General features: G+C 36.4%; 1 protein-coding gene across 11 annotated transcripts in view; it reads left to right on the forward strand.

The window, feature by feature from the left end:
- Positions 1 to 645: 645 nt before the first annotated feature.
- LOC114291054 (6-phosphogluconate dehydrogenase family protein) overlaps positions 646 to 20,813 on the forward strand; it is a 54,578-nt gene continuing 34,410 nt past the window's right edge. For 2 of the 11 annotated variants that reach the window (XM_028235059.2, XM_082887345.1), the window contains exons 1-5: positions 699 to 955; positions 1,566 to 1,654; positions 1,856 to 1,970; positions 4,391 to 4,541; positions 14,723 to 14,805. In XM_028235059.2, coding sequence (XP_028090860.2) covers positions 815 to 955; positions 1,566 to 1,654; positions 1,856 to 1,970; positions 4,391 to 4,541; positions 14,723 to 14,805 — 579 coding nt within the window. In that variant the 5' untranslated portion in view covers positions 699 to 814. Of the gene's footprint in view, positions 956 to 1,565; positions 1,655 to 1,855; positions 1,971 to 4,390; positions 4,542 to 8,013; positions 8,127 to 14,722; positions 14,806 to 20,813 lie in introns of all 11 variants that reach the window. The other 9 variants (XM_028235058.2, XM_028235056.2, XR_014340128.1 and 6 more) reach the window with 9 other exon arrangements.

Raw genomic sequence — 20,813 nt, forward strand, 5'->3', positions numbered from 1 at the left:
TAAGTTTTGGTGAAGTAGATTAGAATTTTAGGGTGCGAAAAAAGATGAGAGAAAATAATTAATTTTTTTTAAATATGAATAATAAATATAAATAATTAAGATATATCATGGGATTTAATGTATATTGTTGTTATTAATAAATTTATATTAAAATATAATAAAAAATGAAATTTTAAAATTTTAATCCGATGTGAGTTATTATTATTTGAGTGCAAATGTGTATGTTTGGTTTGAATTTTTTGAATTAAGTTTTTTGAAAATTCAATTTTTTATTTTTCGTATTTTTTTGTTTTTAGTGAGTATTTTTAAAATTTTAAACATTTTAAATTATTTTTTTAGTTGTACCTTATTTAAATATATTTAAAAGTAAAAAATTTGTGAAAAGATATTTAAAAAATTAATAAATACATAAAAATATATTAAATTATCGTATTTTTTTAATATAATTTTGATAATTAGTGAATTTTTAAAAGATTTTTTTCATAAAAATTATATTTTTTACGTATATTTATGTTAAGTGTGTTAAAAAATTTTAAAAATTATATAAAATATGAATTTTTTTAATAAAAAATTTAAATTATAAAAAAAAACTAGAATTTTTTATAAAGCGTTTTTTTGAAAAACAAGCCAGCAAAATGTTCGTATCTCTTTATTATTGTGAATTGTCCGTCCTGAACCCGGCCCGGCCCGGCCCGATGAATGGGGCACACCTGTCCGCGATAAACGCGTTGAGGCAGGAATCCGAAATAGATGATACGACAACAGTAGCAAAGGTGAAGTTGGAAGTATCTTTGAGCGAAGTGTTGGAACAACAATGGCGATTAGCAGAGTGAGATCACTACTGTCTCTTTCCAAATGCAAATGCAAATCCAAGTTTAACTTCACTTCCTCTCTCTTGCATTCATTTTCTTCAGTCACCAGATTCTCTTCATCCACTGTACCATCTCAATTGGAAGTAAGTACAACTTTGTTTTTTATTTTTTATTTTTGGGTTTTGATGAACTACAATGTTTAATGCTTTCGTTGTTATGCCAATTTTCAAATGGGGTGGTTTTGTGAATTATTCTGATTAAAATTTAGAACACGTTATATATTGTCCATGTCTGTAAATATTGAGCTTTTTTTTTTTTTTTTTTCAATCTTTATTCTTCTTTCAATTTCAATTTTTTATTTTTTTCCCTCTTTAATTTTGGTAAATAAAAATTAGGGTTTTGTGAGAAATTTGGGTTTCTTTTCCTGCAAAATTTGTGTCTGAACAAAGGAAACTTTGACCTATATAGTTGCATATGGGTTCTTAATTTGCACTAGACGAAATATATATTTGTTTTCCTCTTACATGGTTAGAGATAACCCAACTCTCCAATGTGTTAAAACGATGGGAATTTTCTTTCAATTTATTTTTATTTTTATTTTTTTTTGTTTTCCCCCAATTTTTGCTGGATAGTATTACAATTTTGTGCCCAGAAATTGCGGACTATTATTTCAGTATTTTCATTGAGCTTGAATAAGTGAATTTAAAATTTCTCTTTTGTGGGTACCTTTTCTCATCCATTGATGTATTACAGCGGGTCGGATTTATAGGGCTTGGCAATATGGGTTCGCGAATGGCTAATAATTTGATAAAGGCAGGATATAGAGTCACTGTTTATGATTTGTAAGTATTCAACTCTTTATTTTCTTTGTTATAGTGCATATGTCATGGATGCAAATAATGGTATATGTGAAAGGAATGACCAAGTTATTGGTGTAGCTGTTTTTTTTTTTTTCAGTTCAAAGTTTTTGTTTAGTGTATTTAAAAAACTATCCTGTATATTTTAGTTTTGAGCATGAAATTCTTTTTGTTTTTTCTTCTCAGAAACCATAATGTTATGAAGTTGTTCTCAGAGAGGGGAGTTCTCACAAAGGATTTGCCTTCTGAAATTGCGAAAACAAGTGATGTCATAATTACTATGTTGCCTTCATCAACCCATGTGAGTTATAGATTTTATCATTCTTGCTCTCCTTATTTTAGTTAATATTTATTTACCTTCAAGTTTTACTGCTGTTGTTTTTGATAATGCGGGAAGAGTATCACTTGGTCTTCTCCATTGTGTATACCATGAATTATTTTGATGCTTTTGTTCCTTGATTGGTTGGAGGGAGGCTTCATTGTTTCCTGGCTTTTTCCATCTCCTTAAGGTGACCCTTGCCTTAGGAAAGTAGCTAGCTTTATGCTTTGATTTTGAAATAGGATATAAATTGATAGAATCCTCTAGGAGGGTGAATCAGACCGGTAAGGTGTGGGTGGTTGGGGTCGAGTTGATTTTTGAGGTGGAGATTAGGAGGGGTAGTTGAGTTCTATAAGGGTTTATTCCAGTGTGGAAAGAGGGAATGGAGGCCGAGTTTGGACGGTATGGAATTTGGTTTGATTTCTGAGGAGAGAGGTACGTTGGAGCAACCTTTCCTAGAGGAGGTGGTAGTGGCACTGAGAAACCTAAATGGGGATAAAGCACTGGGCTCAAATGGTTTTACTTTAGCCTTCTTCCAGTAGTGTTGAGAGGTGGTTACGGGTGATGTTATGGCGATGTTAGCACAAGTTTTCAAGATAGGGAGTTCTGAGAACAGTTTTAATGCTTCTTTTATTGCTTTGATTTTGAAAAAGGAGGGTGCAGAGGCTATTCGAGAGTTCCGGCCAACTAGTTTACTTGGGAGTTTGTATAAATTATTTGCTAAGATTTTGTCGAGGAGGTGCAAAGGTACCCTTCATGCTCTTGTTTCAGATCTTGGATGTTGTTTTGGTGGCAAATGAGTGTGGATTCATGCATTTGTTAGGGCCAACCAAGAGTTATTTGCAAGTTGGATATTGAAAAGGCGTATGATAATGTGAATTAAAATTTTCTACTATTTGTTATGGAGAGAATGGGTTAGGGGGAGTGATGGAGGCGCTGAATTCGATTTTGTATCTCTACGGTCCAGATGTTTGTGGTGGTGAATGGGACACCTGCTGGTTTTTTCCATTCATGCCGAGGCTTGCATTAGGGTGACCCTTTGTCTCATTTTTTGTTTATTTTGGTGATGGAGGCGCTGAGTAGATTGCTATCTCCGTTGGTGCAGGGCTGTTTAGTGGAGTGTTTTGCGGTGGGTGGAACATGAGGTGCCTTTGGTTGTTTCACATATTTGTATGCAAATGATGCTCGTAGTTTATGTGGTGCTGATGCATCACAGTTGGGTCAATTGCAGTGTGTTTTGTTATGTCTTGAGGTAGTTTCGGGTTTGTGGGTGAATTTGGCGAAGTTTGAGTTGATCCCAGTTGCGGAAGTTAGGCAGTTATTTTGTTTGGCTGCTATTCTTGGGTGTAAGGTTTCAATGTTTCCAGTGACTTACTTGGGCTTACCATTGGGGTCAATGTTTAAGGCAAAGGGTATGTGGGATGGGGTATTGGAATGTTCAAAGGTGTTTGGCAGGTTGGAAGCGACAAAGTAGTCTACTAGCCCGACAACTTGAATGGAGTGGGTCTACCAACACGACTCAAAAGCTTAAGCCCAAGTTGTTAGTAGTAGTCCACTTCGTTCATTATATATCAAGCTAAAGTTTCATACACTCGATGTGGGATGCTGGACATTACTTGGGGCGCGAAATTCGCCTTTTTACTTTTTTAGATTCTCTAATAAATTTGAATTTTTTCCTTATCCTCAAATATTTTCTTTAACGTAGAGTCAAATAGAAATAGCTCGTGAAAAGGTGTATTATAATAGGTGTCAGAACAACTCATTGTTTCATAATGTTCAAAATAAAGATATTGATAAGATCAACTGGTTGGTATAGCAATCTGCCACTTGTTGGTTGGTCTTCCATCTTTTTGACTCCTTCCGATTTTGCCTACTCAACCGCTTGTGATAGTTGGTTTTGCCTCTTGCCTGCACTCGCTCCAGCTCACTCTTTAATTTAAGATTTTTCTTTGATCTCAAATCTCTTCTTTTAAGAAAAAATAATCAAATAAAAATAGCTCTTATTAGATATTTCTAATAGCTATCGAAACAACTCATTGTTTTAGGATGTTCAATAATCTAGATATTGATAAGATCAGCTAGTTGCTTCAAACTTTCATTTAAAGCTGATGTCACTTCTAGGATTCAAGACTTTGCATTATCTACTTTCAGCAGAGCTTCAATTACAGTAGGCTGGGTAAACATAAATATTCAAATTCATTTTTTTCCTTGTAGATTTCAAGATTGCAAATATTTTCCGCACATGTTTGTGTTTCTGTTTGTTTGTTTGTTTTTTTTGGTTTTTGTTTTTGTTTTTTTTGTTTGTTTTGTTTTGTTTTGTTTTGTTTTTTTTTGTTTTGTTTCTGTTCTTCTTGTTGTCATGCATAGTCTCCAATATGAACATGCAGTTCTTGTTTATGTAGGTTTTGGATGTTTACACTGGACCAAATGGTTTGCTTAGCAGTGGGAATCGATTAAGACCATGGTTATTTATAGATTCGTCTACGATTGATCCTCAAACATCAAGAAAACTTTCTGTTGCTATATCTAATTGTGCATTAAAAGAAAAGAAAGGTATGGAGTTCAAATTGAAGTCTGTTGTGCTTGAACAAGATTGCACTTAGCATTCATCATCTACTTACTATCTATTTAGTTTAACCATTGTATTTTGGAAATTTGGCATCCACTTAGCATTATGGGTTAACAATTAGATATTCAACTTCTTGTTATCCTATGTTTATGTCTCACTGGCCATAGGCAGTTTGATCACGTAGTGTAAAATACTAACAGATAGTAAAGAAAAGATTATACATGATAAGTAAAGAGGGAGCTTAATCTTCTTCATGAATGTTTACTCTCCCCCGTCTATAGTATTGTTCCATTTTGTATGATGTCTGGCACTAACTACAGTTTTCTTTCTGATTATTATACTAATTTTTCCTCATTGCCATCTTGTACTATGAAGATGCTAAGCTTCATGTAACTCCGTATTTCGAAGAAATTGGTTTGTTAACTATGAAGCGCGGGTACTCAAAATGTTTTTGTACTTGTACAGGGTACTGGTACACGTACCGATATAGAAGATGAACATCGCACTATCAAGGCACTTTTGCAACCCAGATGGCATGAGAATGGTGAAGGATATTCGTAAGCCAAATATCATTATAAGGTGCTTGTTAGAAAGCATGGATACGGGATACGGGTACGATACGATACAAATATGACGATGCGGCAAAATTTGAAAAACTAGGATTCGGGTACGGCAAGGATACGTTCGTAAAAAATATTATTTTTACAATTTTAAGTAATGTAGCATGCATACAAATAAAACCTAAAGCAAAACATTAATGTATGTAGTTATCTTTTGGCATGAACATCAAAAACAAAATTCATAAATTCAATAAAATTTCAGCAATTCAATAAAATTTCAGTAATTTTAGCAATTCCAAAAATTCAACAATTTAATAAAATTTCAGCAATTCAGCAATTCAATAAAAAAAAAAAAACATTAATGTAGTTAACCCTTTCAATGATAGAAAAAAAAAAAAAAACCTTAGAAGGCTCTTTGATGTTGTTGTCTTTTGAGAAAACAAAAAGTGGGTACTAGTAGCTTAGCTTAGTTGCAAAAAAAAAGGGGAAAAAAAAAGAAATTCAATGGGGTTAGTTTAGTATAGTGAGAGGGAGAGAGAGTGAGATTGAGTGAGACGGAGAGAGAGAGAGTGAGTGAGATTGAGCGAGAGCGAGAGAGAGTGAGATTGAGAGAGAGAGAGAGGGGGGGGACTGAGATCGGGTGACAGAGACAGAAAAGTGAGCGAGTGAGAGTGAGTGAGCAAGAGATAGAAAAGTGAGAGAGTGAGTGAAAGCGAGAGAGGATGAACCTTGATCGACTCCTCCTCGCTGCTGGTCGCGAATGGCGATAGAAACGATAGAGACGACGACGACGACGACTCCTCTTGCATTGTTCGAGTTGCTGTTACTCGAGGGTTTGTTTTATTTTAGATAACTTTTGTTATTTTACACTTTGACCCTGTTATAAGTTTGTAAAATTATTTTTTTGCCCCGCTGTATACCAAGCGTATCCCTAAAGTATTCTCGCGTATCCCAAACGTATCTGAATTAAAAAAATTAAAAAAAAGGGGATACTTCTTTGTCGTATCTGATACGTATCATGCCGTATCAGACGCGAATCCGTATCCGTATCCGGTACGTATCAGACACGCGTACAGAGGCCATTTTAGAGTATCCATGCTTCATAGGGTGCTTGTAATCCAATGAAAGATAGAGAATCACTGCAATGGAAGAGTGGGTGTGAATTAGCAGGACCAAATTGACCACCAAAAACGGGAGCCTCAATTCTAGTAGAAATATCAACACAAACATAAGGCTCCAAGGTGCCTAGATCAACTACCATATTCCTCACATGAAATATTTTAAATTCAAAGAAGAATTAGTGAAATATGCATGCGGTCCATAATCAAGAATGACAGCAATACATTCCATGAGATGTCAATAGGAATTATGTGAAAGAATTAAACACACGAGGCACCAAAGTTACATGCAAGCCCAAATGTGTGAGATGATTTAAAATATTGGCCAAAGGGTTGCTCACTTCAAGCATGGGATCAAACAAACTGGCAGAGATTGGATGGAGGAGCATAATCGATATTAAAGTCAAGAAACTCTGGAATAGTGTGTAATGACACTAAACTAACAGACTGTTCCTCAAGTGCCACCATAGGTGATGATTCAATATTAGGCTCTCTAGAGGTGGTGACTGTGAGAATATTTTGTGTATATTCTAAATTAGGCATGATTGTGGTTGTACATATCAGAGCCTATCATCATTTTTTGAACCCTAGCATTGAAATTTGCCTCTCGTCACTGCTCTTTCTCTGATTCTGGTTCGTCATCGCGAGGTCCTGCTCACAATCAAGTTCGCTAGGTCATTCTCCATCTATCTTTGGTCACGATGACTTACCATCGACCATGCTTCTAGTTCACAACTCACTATTGACCATCGACAACCTTTATCTGGTCTATTCTCAGTCAAAACTCTAGTTTCATGAGTCATCAAAGCCCTTTGTTCGAATTTCTGAAGCTCAGTACATCGCTACTTGTTTGACCCATATCGCGACTTATACCGCGAACTTTGCTTCTTGCCTTTATCGTATCTGGTTTGCATCAACTTTGGCTTCTGTCTCTCTCGCAAGTGGTCTCTCTCTCACCTCGCAAAGGTTGGCGCTCTCTCTCTCTCTCTCTGTGTTCGTTTGGTGCGAAGGGGTCTCCCTTTCTGTTTGACTGGTTTGTGGGTCATCTGAATCTCAGATTTAGTTATTTTGGGTTTATTACTCTTCAACCCCTTAGTTGTTTTTGGTTATTACCCTTGACCCTAGTTTGGCTAATTTGTTCTATTTTGGATTTATTACACTTGAACCCCTCATCTCTCTGGTTGTTACGATGTCTCTGGCTCTTGATGAGTGTGCCTTCTGCCATCAGAGAGGTCATTGGAAGTATCATTGTCCCAAGAAGGGACATCTGCCTACCTCGTCTTCTCAGCAGCTTCAGATCTAGGTTTGCGCCCTTCCTCCGAGTACTTTTCGGTCTCCTGTAGATTCTACTGCATCTATTCTGGCTCCTGATCCTGATTTGGTTTCCTTGAGTGCTCAGATTAGTCAGCTTCAACATATACTGTCTACTTCCCAGTCATTCCCGTCTGCCTCTGTTGTTTCCTCTCTTCATTCAGGTTTGCTTGGGTCTTTTTCATGTATCTCTGTCTATTTGGATTTTTGACTCTGGTGCTTCTCATCATATGACTCCCCATCTCTCCTTGCTTCACAATTGTACTCCCCCTTTTTTTCCTATTACTATTAATGCTGATAATAGGCTTGGTATGTCTGTGATATCTGTTGGGTTTGTCCTACCGTCTGCTGTCTTTATTCTATTTGTCCTTTATGTTCCTCAGTTATTTGTCAGTTTATTATCTATCAGTCAGCTTAATGTCTCTGGTTTTGATATTATCTTTTCTTCTTCTGTCTTTTTTGTGCAGGATCGGATTTTCAAGCAGCAGATTGGGACTGGCCGTAGAGTTGGAGACCTCTATGTGGTGGAGAGTTTGCATCTGCCTATGACAACCTCTTCGTCTGCCTTTTCCTCTTTTCAGTTAGATTTTGTCTAGTCCTTTCTACTTGTGGCATTCTAGATTAGGGCATTTGTCTGTTGACCGCTTACGGTCTTTAGCTCAAACAGGTATATTGGGTAAAGTTTCTCCTAGTGAAGTACTGAATGTCGGGAGTGTAAACTTGCTAAAATAATAGCCTTACTTTTTCGTGAAAGTACTTCTATATTTGATATACCGTTTTCTTTAGTTCTTATTAATGTTTGGGGTCCTCTTGTTCTCACTAAATGGGTTCTGCATACTATGTGTCATTTGTTGATGATTACACCGATTACACTTGGGTTTATCTTATGACTCATAAGTTCGATTTCTATCAGATATACCGTACCTTTCAGTCTATGATTATTACTCTATTTGGGTGGGTCTACAATTAAAGTGTTACGGTCTGATTTGGGTAGGGAATATTTTAAAAATGAGTTATGTGAGTATATGGCCAATTTGGGTACCATTCACCAAACTTCCTGTACAGATACACCTGTCCAAAATGGTCGAGCCGAGTCTAAACACTGTCATCTCCTTGAGACAGCTTGGTTTCTTCTTCTCTCTGTCTTAGTTTCGGCTCCGTTTTGAGGGGAGGCAGTTCTTACTGTTGCTTTTATTCTCAACCACATGCCTATTCCCCTTCTTTCTAGTCGGTCTCCTTATGAGGATTTGTTCTCCCAAATTCGTAATTACTCCCTTCTTTGCGTGTTTGATTACAATAAGACCTTAGATTATATAGCCCTAACTCCTAAACCAAAAAGGAAAATATAATCACGCCTCTAGTAGGAAAATACAATCACGCCTCTAATATGTACAACCACAATCATGCCTAATTTAGAATATACACAATATATTCTCACAGTAACCTCAGGATAGTTGTTGACTTTTTTCTTTTAGATAAACTTCTACCTCTAAAGCATCACCGTAGGCATCCTCTTGATTCTCATCAGATAGTAACATCTTTCTACTAATTTTAGGTCTCAACACTAATTGAATTGATCCGCAAGAATAGAAGCGCTATGACTAGTTTCTGGTTGTAAGAGAGACTAGAACTTAATAAAGTATTCACACACAGTAGAATCTTATTGCCTACAATGTTAGGTACTATTAACGGTGGTACAGAATAGACGCATTGATCTCTCAAGGGCAGTCAAGTTAGCTAGATGAACCTCAAAAGTGTTTGTGTGGTCGCGAATATTAATCATGTGTTCTTGACAAGATGGGATTTTTTAAAATTTATTATTAAGAAACATAAGACAAAGATGAAACAAAGGCACGACATGATAAATATAAGGAATCATATGATGCAAATTTAGAAATAGGATGTTGAGTGCAAGTTCTAACAACTTTTCTAATAGCATAGGAAGTTTTGAATCATCAACAGGAATAGTAGAAGTTACCAAAGGCTCATTACCTGAAGATTCCATAAAAGAATTAGGAACTGGAGTTGGAGGTAGTGATTGGCATGGTGGCACATAGGTTGACTGTTCCCTTTATCACCAACAGGTTGACTGTTCCCTTTATCACCAAGAGTAGGTCTGAAGATCTGGTCTATCTAACCTACTAGACTCCCCTTGAACACAATCTGGTCTATCCAACCTACTAGACTCCCTTTGAATACACTTACTCATACCCTCTTCATAATTTGCCGCCTCGTCCCTCTCAATGGTAGAAAAGAATGGATCAGAAGAAACAATCTCTTTCGAAGAAACCTCCCCCTGAAGAGATTGGTCCTCGAAGAATGGCTCAGACTCACAAAAAGTGACATCCATGCTAACATAAGTTTTGCGAGAGTGTGAGTCATAACACTTGTAGCCTTTTTGGGTGGAGGAATAACTAATGAAGACACACCTCAGAGCCTTGGAGTCCAGTTTGCTCCGAGTAGAACAAAGTAAACACAACCAAACACCTTAGGAGGGAGTGAGTGAGGGGGTACAGTGAGGAAGGAAGGTAAGGGGTTGCTGAAATTGGAGGACACTAGAAGGCTTGCGGTTAATGAGATACGCAAAGGTGAGAGCAACATCACCCCAAAATGGTTTAGGAACTTGCATTGTGAACATAAAGGCACGAGCAACCTCAAGAAGGTGACGGTTTTTGTGTTTAGCAACACCGTTTTGTTTAGGAGTGCCAACACAACTGGTTTGATAAAGCATACCATGAGCCTTAAGATATGCCCAAAAGTCACCGTCAATATACTCAGTACCATTGCCACTCCGGAGGACTTTAATTTCGGTGGCAAACTGTGTACGAATCATCGTATGAAATGTTTGAAAGCAAGAAAATACCTCACTTTTGGTGTGAAGCAAGTAAACCCAAGTGACACGAGAATAACAGTCAATAAAAGTGACAAACCATCGATAACCAGGCACAGACATAACACGAGAGGGACCTCATACATCAGAATGAATAATCATAAAAAGAAACAAACTTCTTTTATTAACTAAAGGATAACATGATCTTTATGTTTTGCATACTTACAAATATCACAATGAAAGTTATTTCTATCACAATCCTTCACTAAACTAGGAAAAAGTTTATTCAAAACTGAAATAGAGGGCTGGCCTAAACGCTTATGCCACTAATGTAATAGAGAAAGGGATTAAGTGTTGGTTGTTTGAAGAGCTTGGCTAGTGACAGAAGATCCACCATCTAGAAAGTACAGTCCCCCATGTGCTCTACGCTGCCAATCGTTCTCCCCGTACTCAGTTCTTGAAAAACACAATGAGAAGGGAAAAAGGTTACATAACAATTTAAGGAATTGGTAATATGACTAATAGACAGTAAATTAGTAGAGAATTTGGGAACATAAAGAACAAAGGAGAGGGAAATAGAGGGTGAACAGTGAATAGAGCCTGTCCCAGACGCAGAGGATAAGGACCCATCAACTCTTACTTTATCTTTGCCTGAACAAGGAGAGTAAAAGTGGAAAAGGGTGGACAAACAACCTGTTATATGATTGGTAGAACCGGAGTCAATAATCCAAGGATAGGAAGATATAACACTCAAGGCATGCATAGGAATACTTGTGGAAGCAAAGTTGGGGGAAGGAGGATCAGAAGCAGAAGCAGGAAAAGAATAAAGCTGAGCCATTAGAAGCCAAAGAGTATGTAACTCATGGGAAAAAGCTGTAGGATCACCAAAAGTACTAGGAGAGGATTCCAACAGGTGTGCATAAGAGCGAACAGTACCTCTGTGACCACTAGTACCACCACGGCCACCATTTCTCCCTCGATTAGTACGACCATGTAACTTCCAACAATGTTCCCGATCATATTGTTCTTTCCCACAATAATCACAGATAATCTGATCACGAGCACTAGAAGGACCTTTACTCCCAGACTCAGACAGACTTGATTTCCCATTTGTGGGTGTAGAAGAGACAACTAAAGCAAACAGGTTTTGAAAATGTTGATGAACCATAGCACTCCGCTGGTGCCCTTTTTTTAGAACACAAGCATAGGCCTCATGCATGGTAGGAAATGGTTGGCGGTTGAGAACCTGAACATGAATCTGATCATATTCCAAGTTGAGACCATCATGAAGATCATAGACATGCTCCTTGGACACCATCGGCTAAAAGGTAGCAGCATCTTGGGAACAAACAGCTTGGAAGTTTTGATAATAATGAAGTTCTTGTCACAAACTGCTCAACTTAGCATAATACTTAGTAAGAGACTTATTCTTCTGATCAAACCCTCGAATCTTTTTCCGTAGTTCATACGTTTGGGCATATCATTACCTCGTTGAGAATATATCTGAGAGGCTGCAGTCGAAATCTTATGAGCAGTATCCATCGACACAAAGGACCGGCTAATGGTGGGGTGGATGGAATTGATTAACCACGTCATAAGAAGTGCATTCTCTTTATGCCATTTGTCACGTGTTGGTCCATCCTTGCTAGGAACCTTCGTAACTCTAGTTATGTATCCCAACATACCACGAGCATAGTTGTCAAATCGGGATTCGTATCGTGAATCGAAATGGTCTTGTACCGAATCGCGAATCGAATTGAATCGTGAATCGTGAATCGTAAAGATTCGGTCACTTTTTCTAAATTACTTAAAAACATATATCTACACATTTAGATGTTAAATATATCTTATGAATATAAAATATTTAGACTTAAATCAATAAAAATGTTATTTTGAATAATAATCACGTAGTTTAATAGGTAAGAAGTTAACAAAGGTTCCTATGTAAGATCACCATGTTACCTTTTTTCTTTTTTAGATATTTCTTATCAACCATTCTTAATAAAGATGTAATATCACCATCTTGCCTTTTTTCTTTTTTAGATATTTCTTATCAGCCATTCTTAATAAAGATAGTAACCAAATAGACAAATTATCAATTTCCAAAGTAACAATAATTAACAACAATGTTGATATTTTGACAATAAGCATATATACTTTTCTAAGTAACAGTGAGCAAATAATAAGAAGGAATTATTTAGAATCTTTTATTTTAAAGCCTAAAACATTTTAAAAAGTATAACTGACCTCACACATGTAATATTCAATTTAATAAAATAGTAATAGATAATTCATAGTGTGACTTTAATCTGAAATATTTTTAGAAGATATATTATGATTTTTTAAAAGGAAAAAAAATGGGAAGAATGGTTAAAAATATGTTGGGTCTGATTGAATCTAACTGGATCTTATTAAAAACTCCACGATCACTAAAATAACAATAAATCATGTATATGTGTTGGTTATTTTGGTATTAAACGCTATTAAAAGTTGTATTATGCCATTTTCACTAAAAAGATGGAGAAAAAAAGAGTCGAAAATATGTCGTATACAATAATTTTAAAAATTGCATGAATCGTAAAAAGTGAATCGAATCGTGAATCGATTATGAATCGTGCGATTCACTAGAGATTCACTTCCAAAATAGATTCCCCCATAGATTCGTATCGATTTTGCAAAAATTGCGAATCGAATCGTGAATCGTAAGATTCTGATAACAGAGACCACGAGTAGTAATGGCCAACTAAAAAGAACGTGACCAAACCAGTTAGTTGGTGCCATCCAACTTGACAGAAGACAGATGAAGAGAAGAGTTATCACCTAGAGTTACAATAGGACCCGAACCTTTCGCCTCACTGATCCTAGGGTTCTTGTTATCATCGGCCATGGACTAAGAACACGACTATACCAAAAAACACATAGAGGAAGGTGGAACAATCCTAGCAAACCACAAAACCAGTCCCACAAGAGCCAAAAACAGCCCTGAAAAGGTCAAACATTGAGGCAGAGGGTGGTAAACACACCCGTAAATGGACTATGAGATCAAAAAATAAGTTAGGAGCAACAACTGAAGCCAAGGAAGGCTGCAGATGGTCTGGTCGGCTCCCATAGATCAGAACCCAAGCCACGAATCCAGCAAAAAATGACAGAACAAACAGATTGAAAAACAGGGTCCAACAAAAATAAGAAAAAAATTGAAAATTTTCTGGGAAATCCCTAGCTGTAGTCAAGCGTCCTGAAAATTTATTTATTTATTTTTTAACAATATTGAATTAAAAAGAAAAAGGAAGAACGAACAGAAAATCTAAAGAATAGAAGATTCCCACTTCACTGCTTTGATACCATGTTAAAATTATAAGTACAAGTTTAAGAGTGAGGAGAGGAGAAAATGAAAGAGAGAATAATTATGAGGAAGAGGCACAAAACCTTAGATTAGGTTTTCCCTCTATAACAATATGTATTTATACTAATCAAATAAGTGCATAAAGACCAAACTACCCTTCGTCTAACTTAACAAAACTCGACTAGAACTCAACTGGAAATCTCGCTTCAAACATCGTTACGGCTCTGGTTGTTGACATTAGGTTTCCAATCTGAAATTGAATGTGAATATTAGGTTCGCTGCATAGAAATCCTCAATCGAATCTGAAAATAGGGCTCCTTGGGTTTGGTTCTCAGCTTGTGAATGAAAGATAGATCGAAAGATGGGTCTGTGATGATGCTCAACAAAAATTTTGATGCTCAAAAAAGATGGGTCTGTGATCACCAATTTCAGAAACCAAAGGCTGCGAACTAGAGTTTTGGAAATCAAATGTGTAAATCTCTCACAATTCTTGTAAGTGGAACATGAAAATGATGGAACCAATTTAGGAAAGAGATTTTAGTATAGTGAGAAAATCACAATGGAGATACAAGAGCTCTGAAGCTCAAATACAATGTCAAACTATCATAAAGTGACTACCAAAAGATCCTAACCACCTATTTATTGGTTTATGCCAAGTAGGTCACCTAAAGCACTAATTCTTATTGCATTACGTCACTTAGTTTGGCCACCTACAAAAGCCAGATGTCAGTTTTGGGGGCATACTCCTATGCAATAATAATTATTAAGCACCAATTTTTTAAGTTTTTTTCCCAATGAAATTTGGATACAAATGGAATGCTCAGAACCAATTGGTGGGAAATGCTTTTCAACTTGTGTTATGAATCAGAACTACGACCACACAGAATCCTATCCTGCTGAAGCGCACAAATTTTTTTCTTTTTTCTCTGCTTATGCAATGACAACACGAATATGTTGATCAAATTTCCCTTGGCATTTCCATGACTGATTATGTGTTATGTAGATTACTGGGAGACCCCTGTCATGTTGGATGCTCCTGTGTCTGGAGGGGTTCTTGCTGCCGAGGCTGGAACACTTACTTTCATGGTACGATTTTACTTGTTACATTCTAACTAGATAAACCAAATATCACGGATGTGATTTTGCTATTATGGTCAATAGAGTGGAGGAAACATGCATTTCCTCGTTGGAAAGTAGTTGAGTTTTTCCCCCTTAATCTTTTATACTACAGTTCCATTTGTATGTATGGATTTCAAATGCATGGATTTGGCATTAATGGAAAATAGCTCGCTTTTAGATTTGATAGTTTACATATGGATTTCAAGATCAAATTAAATAGCTTTATCATGATGGATTTGAAATAAGTTGTTATTTGAAATCATGCCAAGGATTCTCCTTCTAAATACAAGCATGCTTCTAAAATTCATCTCTTCTATCTCGAGTTATCTTTGCCATTGGTTTTTTGTCCATCTATAATAGCCAACCCTTGCACTATATGGACAACATGCAACCGATCGAGATCATTCAACACTTGCTAATATTTTTATAAAATTCAGCCTCAAATCCCTTGATTTGAAATCCATCCATCCATCCAAATAGGTTTTTACGTTCATTATCTTTCTATCTTGACTTATCTTCTTAATGTAGCGGAATAAATAGGTTAAGTGTATGTTAGATAGCCCATTAGTTGTAGTCTATAAATAGGTGATGTAATATACCATTATACTTAGCTTTTGATTAAAAGAATATATATTGTGATTGGAGTAGAGCTTGGTTTCTCTCTCTAGCCCTTAGGGGTTTACCCCTAATTGGGGCATTTGTCTTATCTCTCTCAATTTGTTCTTTGATTTGCATATGGATTGCATTATTTGGAATCAGAACATAGGATTTGGATCCTATTTTTTCCTTCCTTCCTAGACTCTAGTAACCTAGTCGATATCAAGTTCTTCTCAAGACATCAATTTTGATCTAGAGTCTTCAGATTTTGTTCGGAACCCTTTGAAATCCCTAGATTTTGTTCAAATCTGCTGCGAAACCCTCATATCTTGTTCAAAACCCTTCAGATCTGTGTTTGAAAAGCCCTGATTGAGGTTGATTTGACTTCAAATCCTTTGGATTTGGTTTGAAATTCTTTGATTTCTTCAGATATGAGTTTGAATCCGTTAGATCTAGTTCGATTCGATTTGATTTGATTCCTTCATATCTATGTTCAGCAGGTTCGATTGTAGCCTTATATGGTCGAATGCCTAAGCTTGATTGTTGGTTGAGTTTGAATCTGACATTGAAGTTCCAAGACGACTTGTGTGTTGCAGATCCTAGTGTCTGACATTCGAAGTCCACTGTTGAATCCATCTGGGTTCTTGTTCTTTGACTTGGCTGGGCAAGTGCAATCTGAATTTCTTCGATTTCTTTGATTCTTGGTGATTTTGGGACAATATTCTCGTTGGACTGTTCATATTAAATCTGAGTGAGTTGGTGTAACCTTGAATATTGAACTGTTTGGTGTCAATGGCTCAACTAGGTCAAGGATGTAGAGGTGGTCATGATGGGGCATGGAAGAATCTCTCAATTGGAAGGACCAATGATGCAAATCCAAATCAACCTCACAATCAAAGAGATGAGTTGAAACGAATGAGTAACAAATTGTGCCTTGGAAGCAAAGAATTAATTTGAAGCTGTATTCAAAGTTGTTTGAAGCTTTATTGTTGGGACTCCTTTCACACCTCTTTAGGAAGTTGTTTCGAGTTGAGTAGGTTGCTTCTTGTGTGCTTAGTTGACATTTGTGTTCAAAGAAAGGAAGGAAAGAAGGCGTGCAATGTCGAATTCCAGCTTGTGATCAGTTATTCTCATGTGTTTTGCCTATTGGATCAGTTATTCTCTTGTGTTTTGCCTATTGGATGCATTGTCCATCCTCTTATTGTGTCTCTGTTTCTCAGCCTTGCTTTGGAAGATGTCATTTACCAGCCATTGGTCTCATTTCGACAGAATGAGTACTCTTCTGTACAAGCATTGTTATCAAAATCCCGATCTGGATCGTAAGATCTTATGATTCTACGATCTTAGTTGGGCCAAATGATCCGGATCACATTAGGATCTTAAATTTAGTAGGATCTTAAAGTCATTACGATCTTAGTCATAAAATGATGTAGAATCGCATATGACCTCGATTCTACTTCGATCCCGATCCTACCAATTTTTTTGTTATTATTTATTTCTTATATGTATGTGTATATCTATATAAAAAATTTGGCTATAAACTCATTTTTCGAATGTCTTCTCTAATTTATGTTAACATAGAATATACATATACAAGTATGCAAGTCAGAGGTGAAGGGGTTTGGAAGTGGGGGTTTGTTTGAGTTCTAGTGAGAGAGCATGGACACACCTATGGTTGTTGAGCCAAGGATGCAAGGATGAAGTTCGATGTATTTGCCAATTGCTAAGTTGTGAGAATCATATTTGTTCTTGGGCGAGGGAACGCAGCACCTGTTCCTCACCTATGGTTACATGAGTCATGTTACATTGAGGCCTCGTTTGGGAAGTGGCTATTTTAGTAGGCTATTTTAGTTTTTGGCTATTTTAAGTAGGCTAAAATTTTTGTGTTTGGGAAGATGATTGGATTTTTTTGTGGTTGGATATGATGTTTGTGAGAGAAAAAGTGAAATGATTATGGGTTTGATGTGATATTTTGTCTTATTAGCTATTTTAGCCTATTTTGTCTTTTTGTGATTTTTAGCCTAAATTTGGCAATTTTTTTTCTTCCCAAACACCCCCTGAGTTTACTTAGTGGCTGCTTAAACTTGAGGACAAGTTTCTTCAAGAGAGAATGATGTTGTAGAATAAATAGGTTAAGTGTATGTTAGATAGCCTATTAGTTGTAGTCTATAAATAGGTGATGTAATATCCCATTGTACTTAGCTTTTGATTAAAAGAATATACATTGTGATTGGAGTAGAGCTTGCCCTTAGGGGTTTACCCCTAATTGGGGCACTTGTCTTGTCTCTCTCAATTTGATCTTTGATTTGCATATGGATTGCATTACTTCTGCCATAGTTTTTTTGTCCATCTATAATAGCCAACTCTTGCATTATATAAAAGCAACCGATCGAGATCATTCTACACTTACTAATATTTTTACAAAATTTAACCTCAAATCCCTTGATTTGAAATCCATCCATCCATCCAAACAGGTGTTTACATTCATTATCATGGTCTTCGCAAACAAGTTAGAATAATGTAAGTCACAATTTGATAATCTGCTAGGTTTGGTATGTTTTGTTAGGACAAGTTTGTTACCTAGTCATCATTCATGCATTTTGTCCTAAAGTTGACATATTTAGTCTATTTGATTCTTTTTTCTTTATTTTTTATTTTTATTTTTATTTATTTATTTATTTTGTCATCTTTTTTGGAGTCATCAAAGTGGTCATACAGCAACGATCCTTTGGGTCTGTGTTGTTGGTTAGGGAAAAATCTTTTCTATTTGACATTGTATTCTTATGTATTTGAGAACCTATGTTACATGGACTTGGGTATTTGGTGTGTTGTGGCTTTGTGCCTAAATGATGTAGAACCAAGAGGGAGAAAGAAGAGATAAATGGGAGAGAGAAGAACACAACAACCTTAACATTCAATTTTATTAATCCAAATCTGAATAATACAAAGAAAAATTCTAATATTTACAGGTTAAAAAACCCTAATCATAATAGGATCCTATTATCCTAATATTATTTGGAAACAAAAGACTCTTATCCAAACTCCTATTTAACTATAATTAAAAATAAATAAACATAAATATAAATGTTAAAAATATAGCATTATAAATAAAATCTCTGTCTAAATTGGTGCCTGCATGTTCCACATTATTCTCCCTGACTGAGAAAAGAACTCGAGCGCGAGTTTCCTTTTTAAATATTGAACTCACCCATGCTAACAAATTAAGTACTTTTAATATGCTAGTTGCTTGATTTTTTTCACATTCCAACTAATTTCTGTGGTCAGGCTGTTAATATGGTCCATCAAACATGGATTCAATACACAAAGGCAATCTTCAACCCCAATAAAATCAACCCTTTCGAACTTGACTAAGTAATCAGTTGGTGCGACTTCAACCTATTTTGATTTCTTTTGTCGAATCCACATAACATTTCTTTTGCTTGGGAACACCTGATCAATAATTTTCACTTGATCTGCGTAATCTGTTTGAGAAATTTTTGAAGTATCTCCTAAACATGGGGTAACAGTTTATCCAAAGTTGTTATCTGTTCTTGATATCTTTGTATTTCTCGTTGGTATTAATAACATATTTCAAACTCCAAATTCAAATCGAAATTGGTCACCGTTGTAAAAAAATATGGGAAATACGATATTTTTATTATTTGTATTATTATCATGAACAGGGCTTATGCTAGTTTAAATTGGGCTAGGGTTACTAGGTGGTGGGTTGGGCTATTTTTATTATTTTTTATTTTTGGGTTGGGAGAGGCTATGAGAGGTTTTGGACTTGGTTCTGGGTTGAATAGGACTGTTTGGTTCTGTATGGTTTGAATATGTCGGGCCACTTTGGGTTGATGTTGGGTGTTGATTAATGGTTGGGCTGGAGAGTTGGGTAGGTTTGGATTATTTGAGTCTGTGGGCTTTCGTGTCAAGGGTTTGATGGGTCAGGGAATGGGTTTAACCCCTTTTCTGCAGAGTGTCTTCCATAAGCAGAAGAGGATGATGGGATTGGCATCGCAATGGTAACAAGCTTCTCCAAGGATGGTAAACTTTGAAGATGTGACGATGTCGTGAGGATGCGGTTGTTGCTGGTGTGAAGGCTATGTGATGAATTATGACAGTAGTCGGTGATGGTGTGGATGATGGAGCCCTTTGAGAACACTGTGATTATGGTAGCAGTGGTTTGATCCATGACAAATTTTTTGTTTCGGTGTGTTATTCCACTGCTTATAGCTTCTTTCATTTTATTTTATTTTTAAAATTTTGGGAATCTATGTAAGAGTGTTTGATGATATCGTGTTAGTGGATGAGATTAGAGAAGGAGTTGACACTAAGTTGGAGACTTGGAGAGAAGCACTTGAATCTATAGGATTTAGGACAAGTAGAAATGAGACATAGCATATGGAGTGTAGTTTTAGTAAATAGTAGCAATGGAAACAGCGGAGAAGTGAAGATTGAGAACCAAGAACTACCGAAGAGTGAACATTTTCGTTATTTAGGATCGATTATTACAACGGCGGGAGAGGTTAGAGAAGGTGTGGTCCATAGAATTAAGGCGAGGTGGCTTAAGTTGAGGAGTGCGTTTAGGGTACTGTGCGATAAACAAGTACCTAGTAGATTAAAAGAAAAGTTCTATAGAACCGCTATTAGACCAGTGATGTTGTATGGGATGAAATGTTGGGCAACTAAGAAACAACATGGAGACAAGATGAGTGTTGCTGAGATAATGATGCTAAGGTGGATGTATGGCAAGATTGGAAAAGACAGAGTTAGAAATGAGCATATTCGTGAATGGGTAGGAGTAGCACTAATAGATGATAAGCTGAGAGAATAGATTAAGATGGCTTGGTCATATACAACGGAGACTAAGCGAGGCAGTAGTGAAGAGATACGATACAATGGCAGTAGAGGGAAGTGTTAGGGAAAGGGGCAGACCTAGATTGACATGGGCTAATGTAGTAAATAGAGATATGAATCTCGTTAATTTGACTAACCAAATAGCCTTTGATAGAGTTGAGTGGAGAAGAGGGATTCATATAGCCGACCCCATTTGATGGAACTTAAGACTAGGCTTGGTTTGGTTTGGTTTATGTAAGAGTGTTTGATGCAACTTATGCAGCTTATGAAGCAAGAATAGTTTTAATAAGTGGAAAAAATATGATTAGAGTGCTTTTAGCTTCCACTTACGAAAAGTTGCACCAAACAAGCCAAATAATGGGTTGATGTTTGCTTTGATACCAAATTGATGTAGAATCAAGAGGGAGAAAGAAGAGAGAAAGGGGAGAGAGGAAGAACACAAGGGCCACAACCCTAATCATTAGGCCATAACCTTAACACTCAATTTTTTGACCTAAATTTAAGTAGAAAAAGATTGGGAG

The sequence above is a fragment of the Camellia sinensis genome, chromosome 9 (genome assembly GCF_055761805.1).
Source record: "Camellia sinensis isolate YWXY chromosome 9, ASM5576180v1, whole genome shotgun sequence".
Lineage (NCBI taxonomy): Eukaryota > Viridiplantae > Streptophyta > Magnoliopsida > Ericales > Theaceae > Camellia > Camellia sinensis.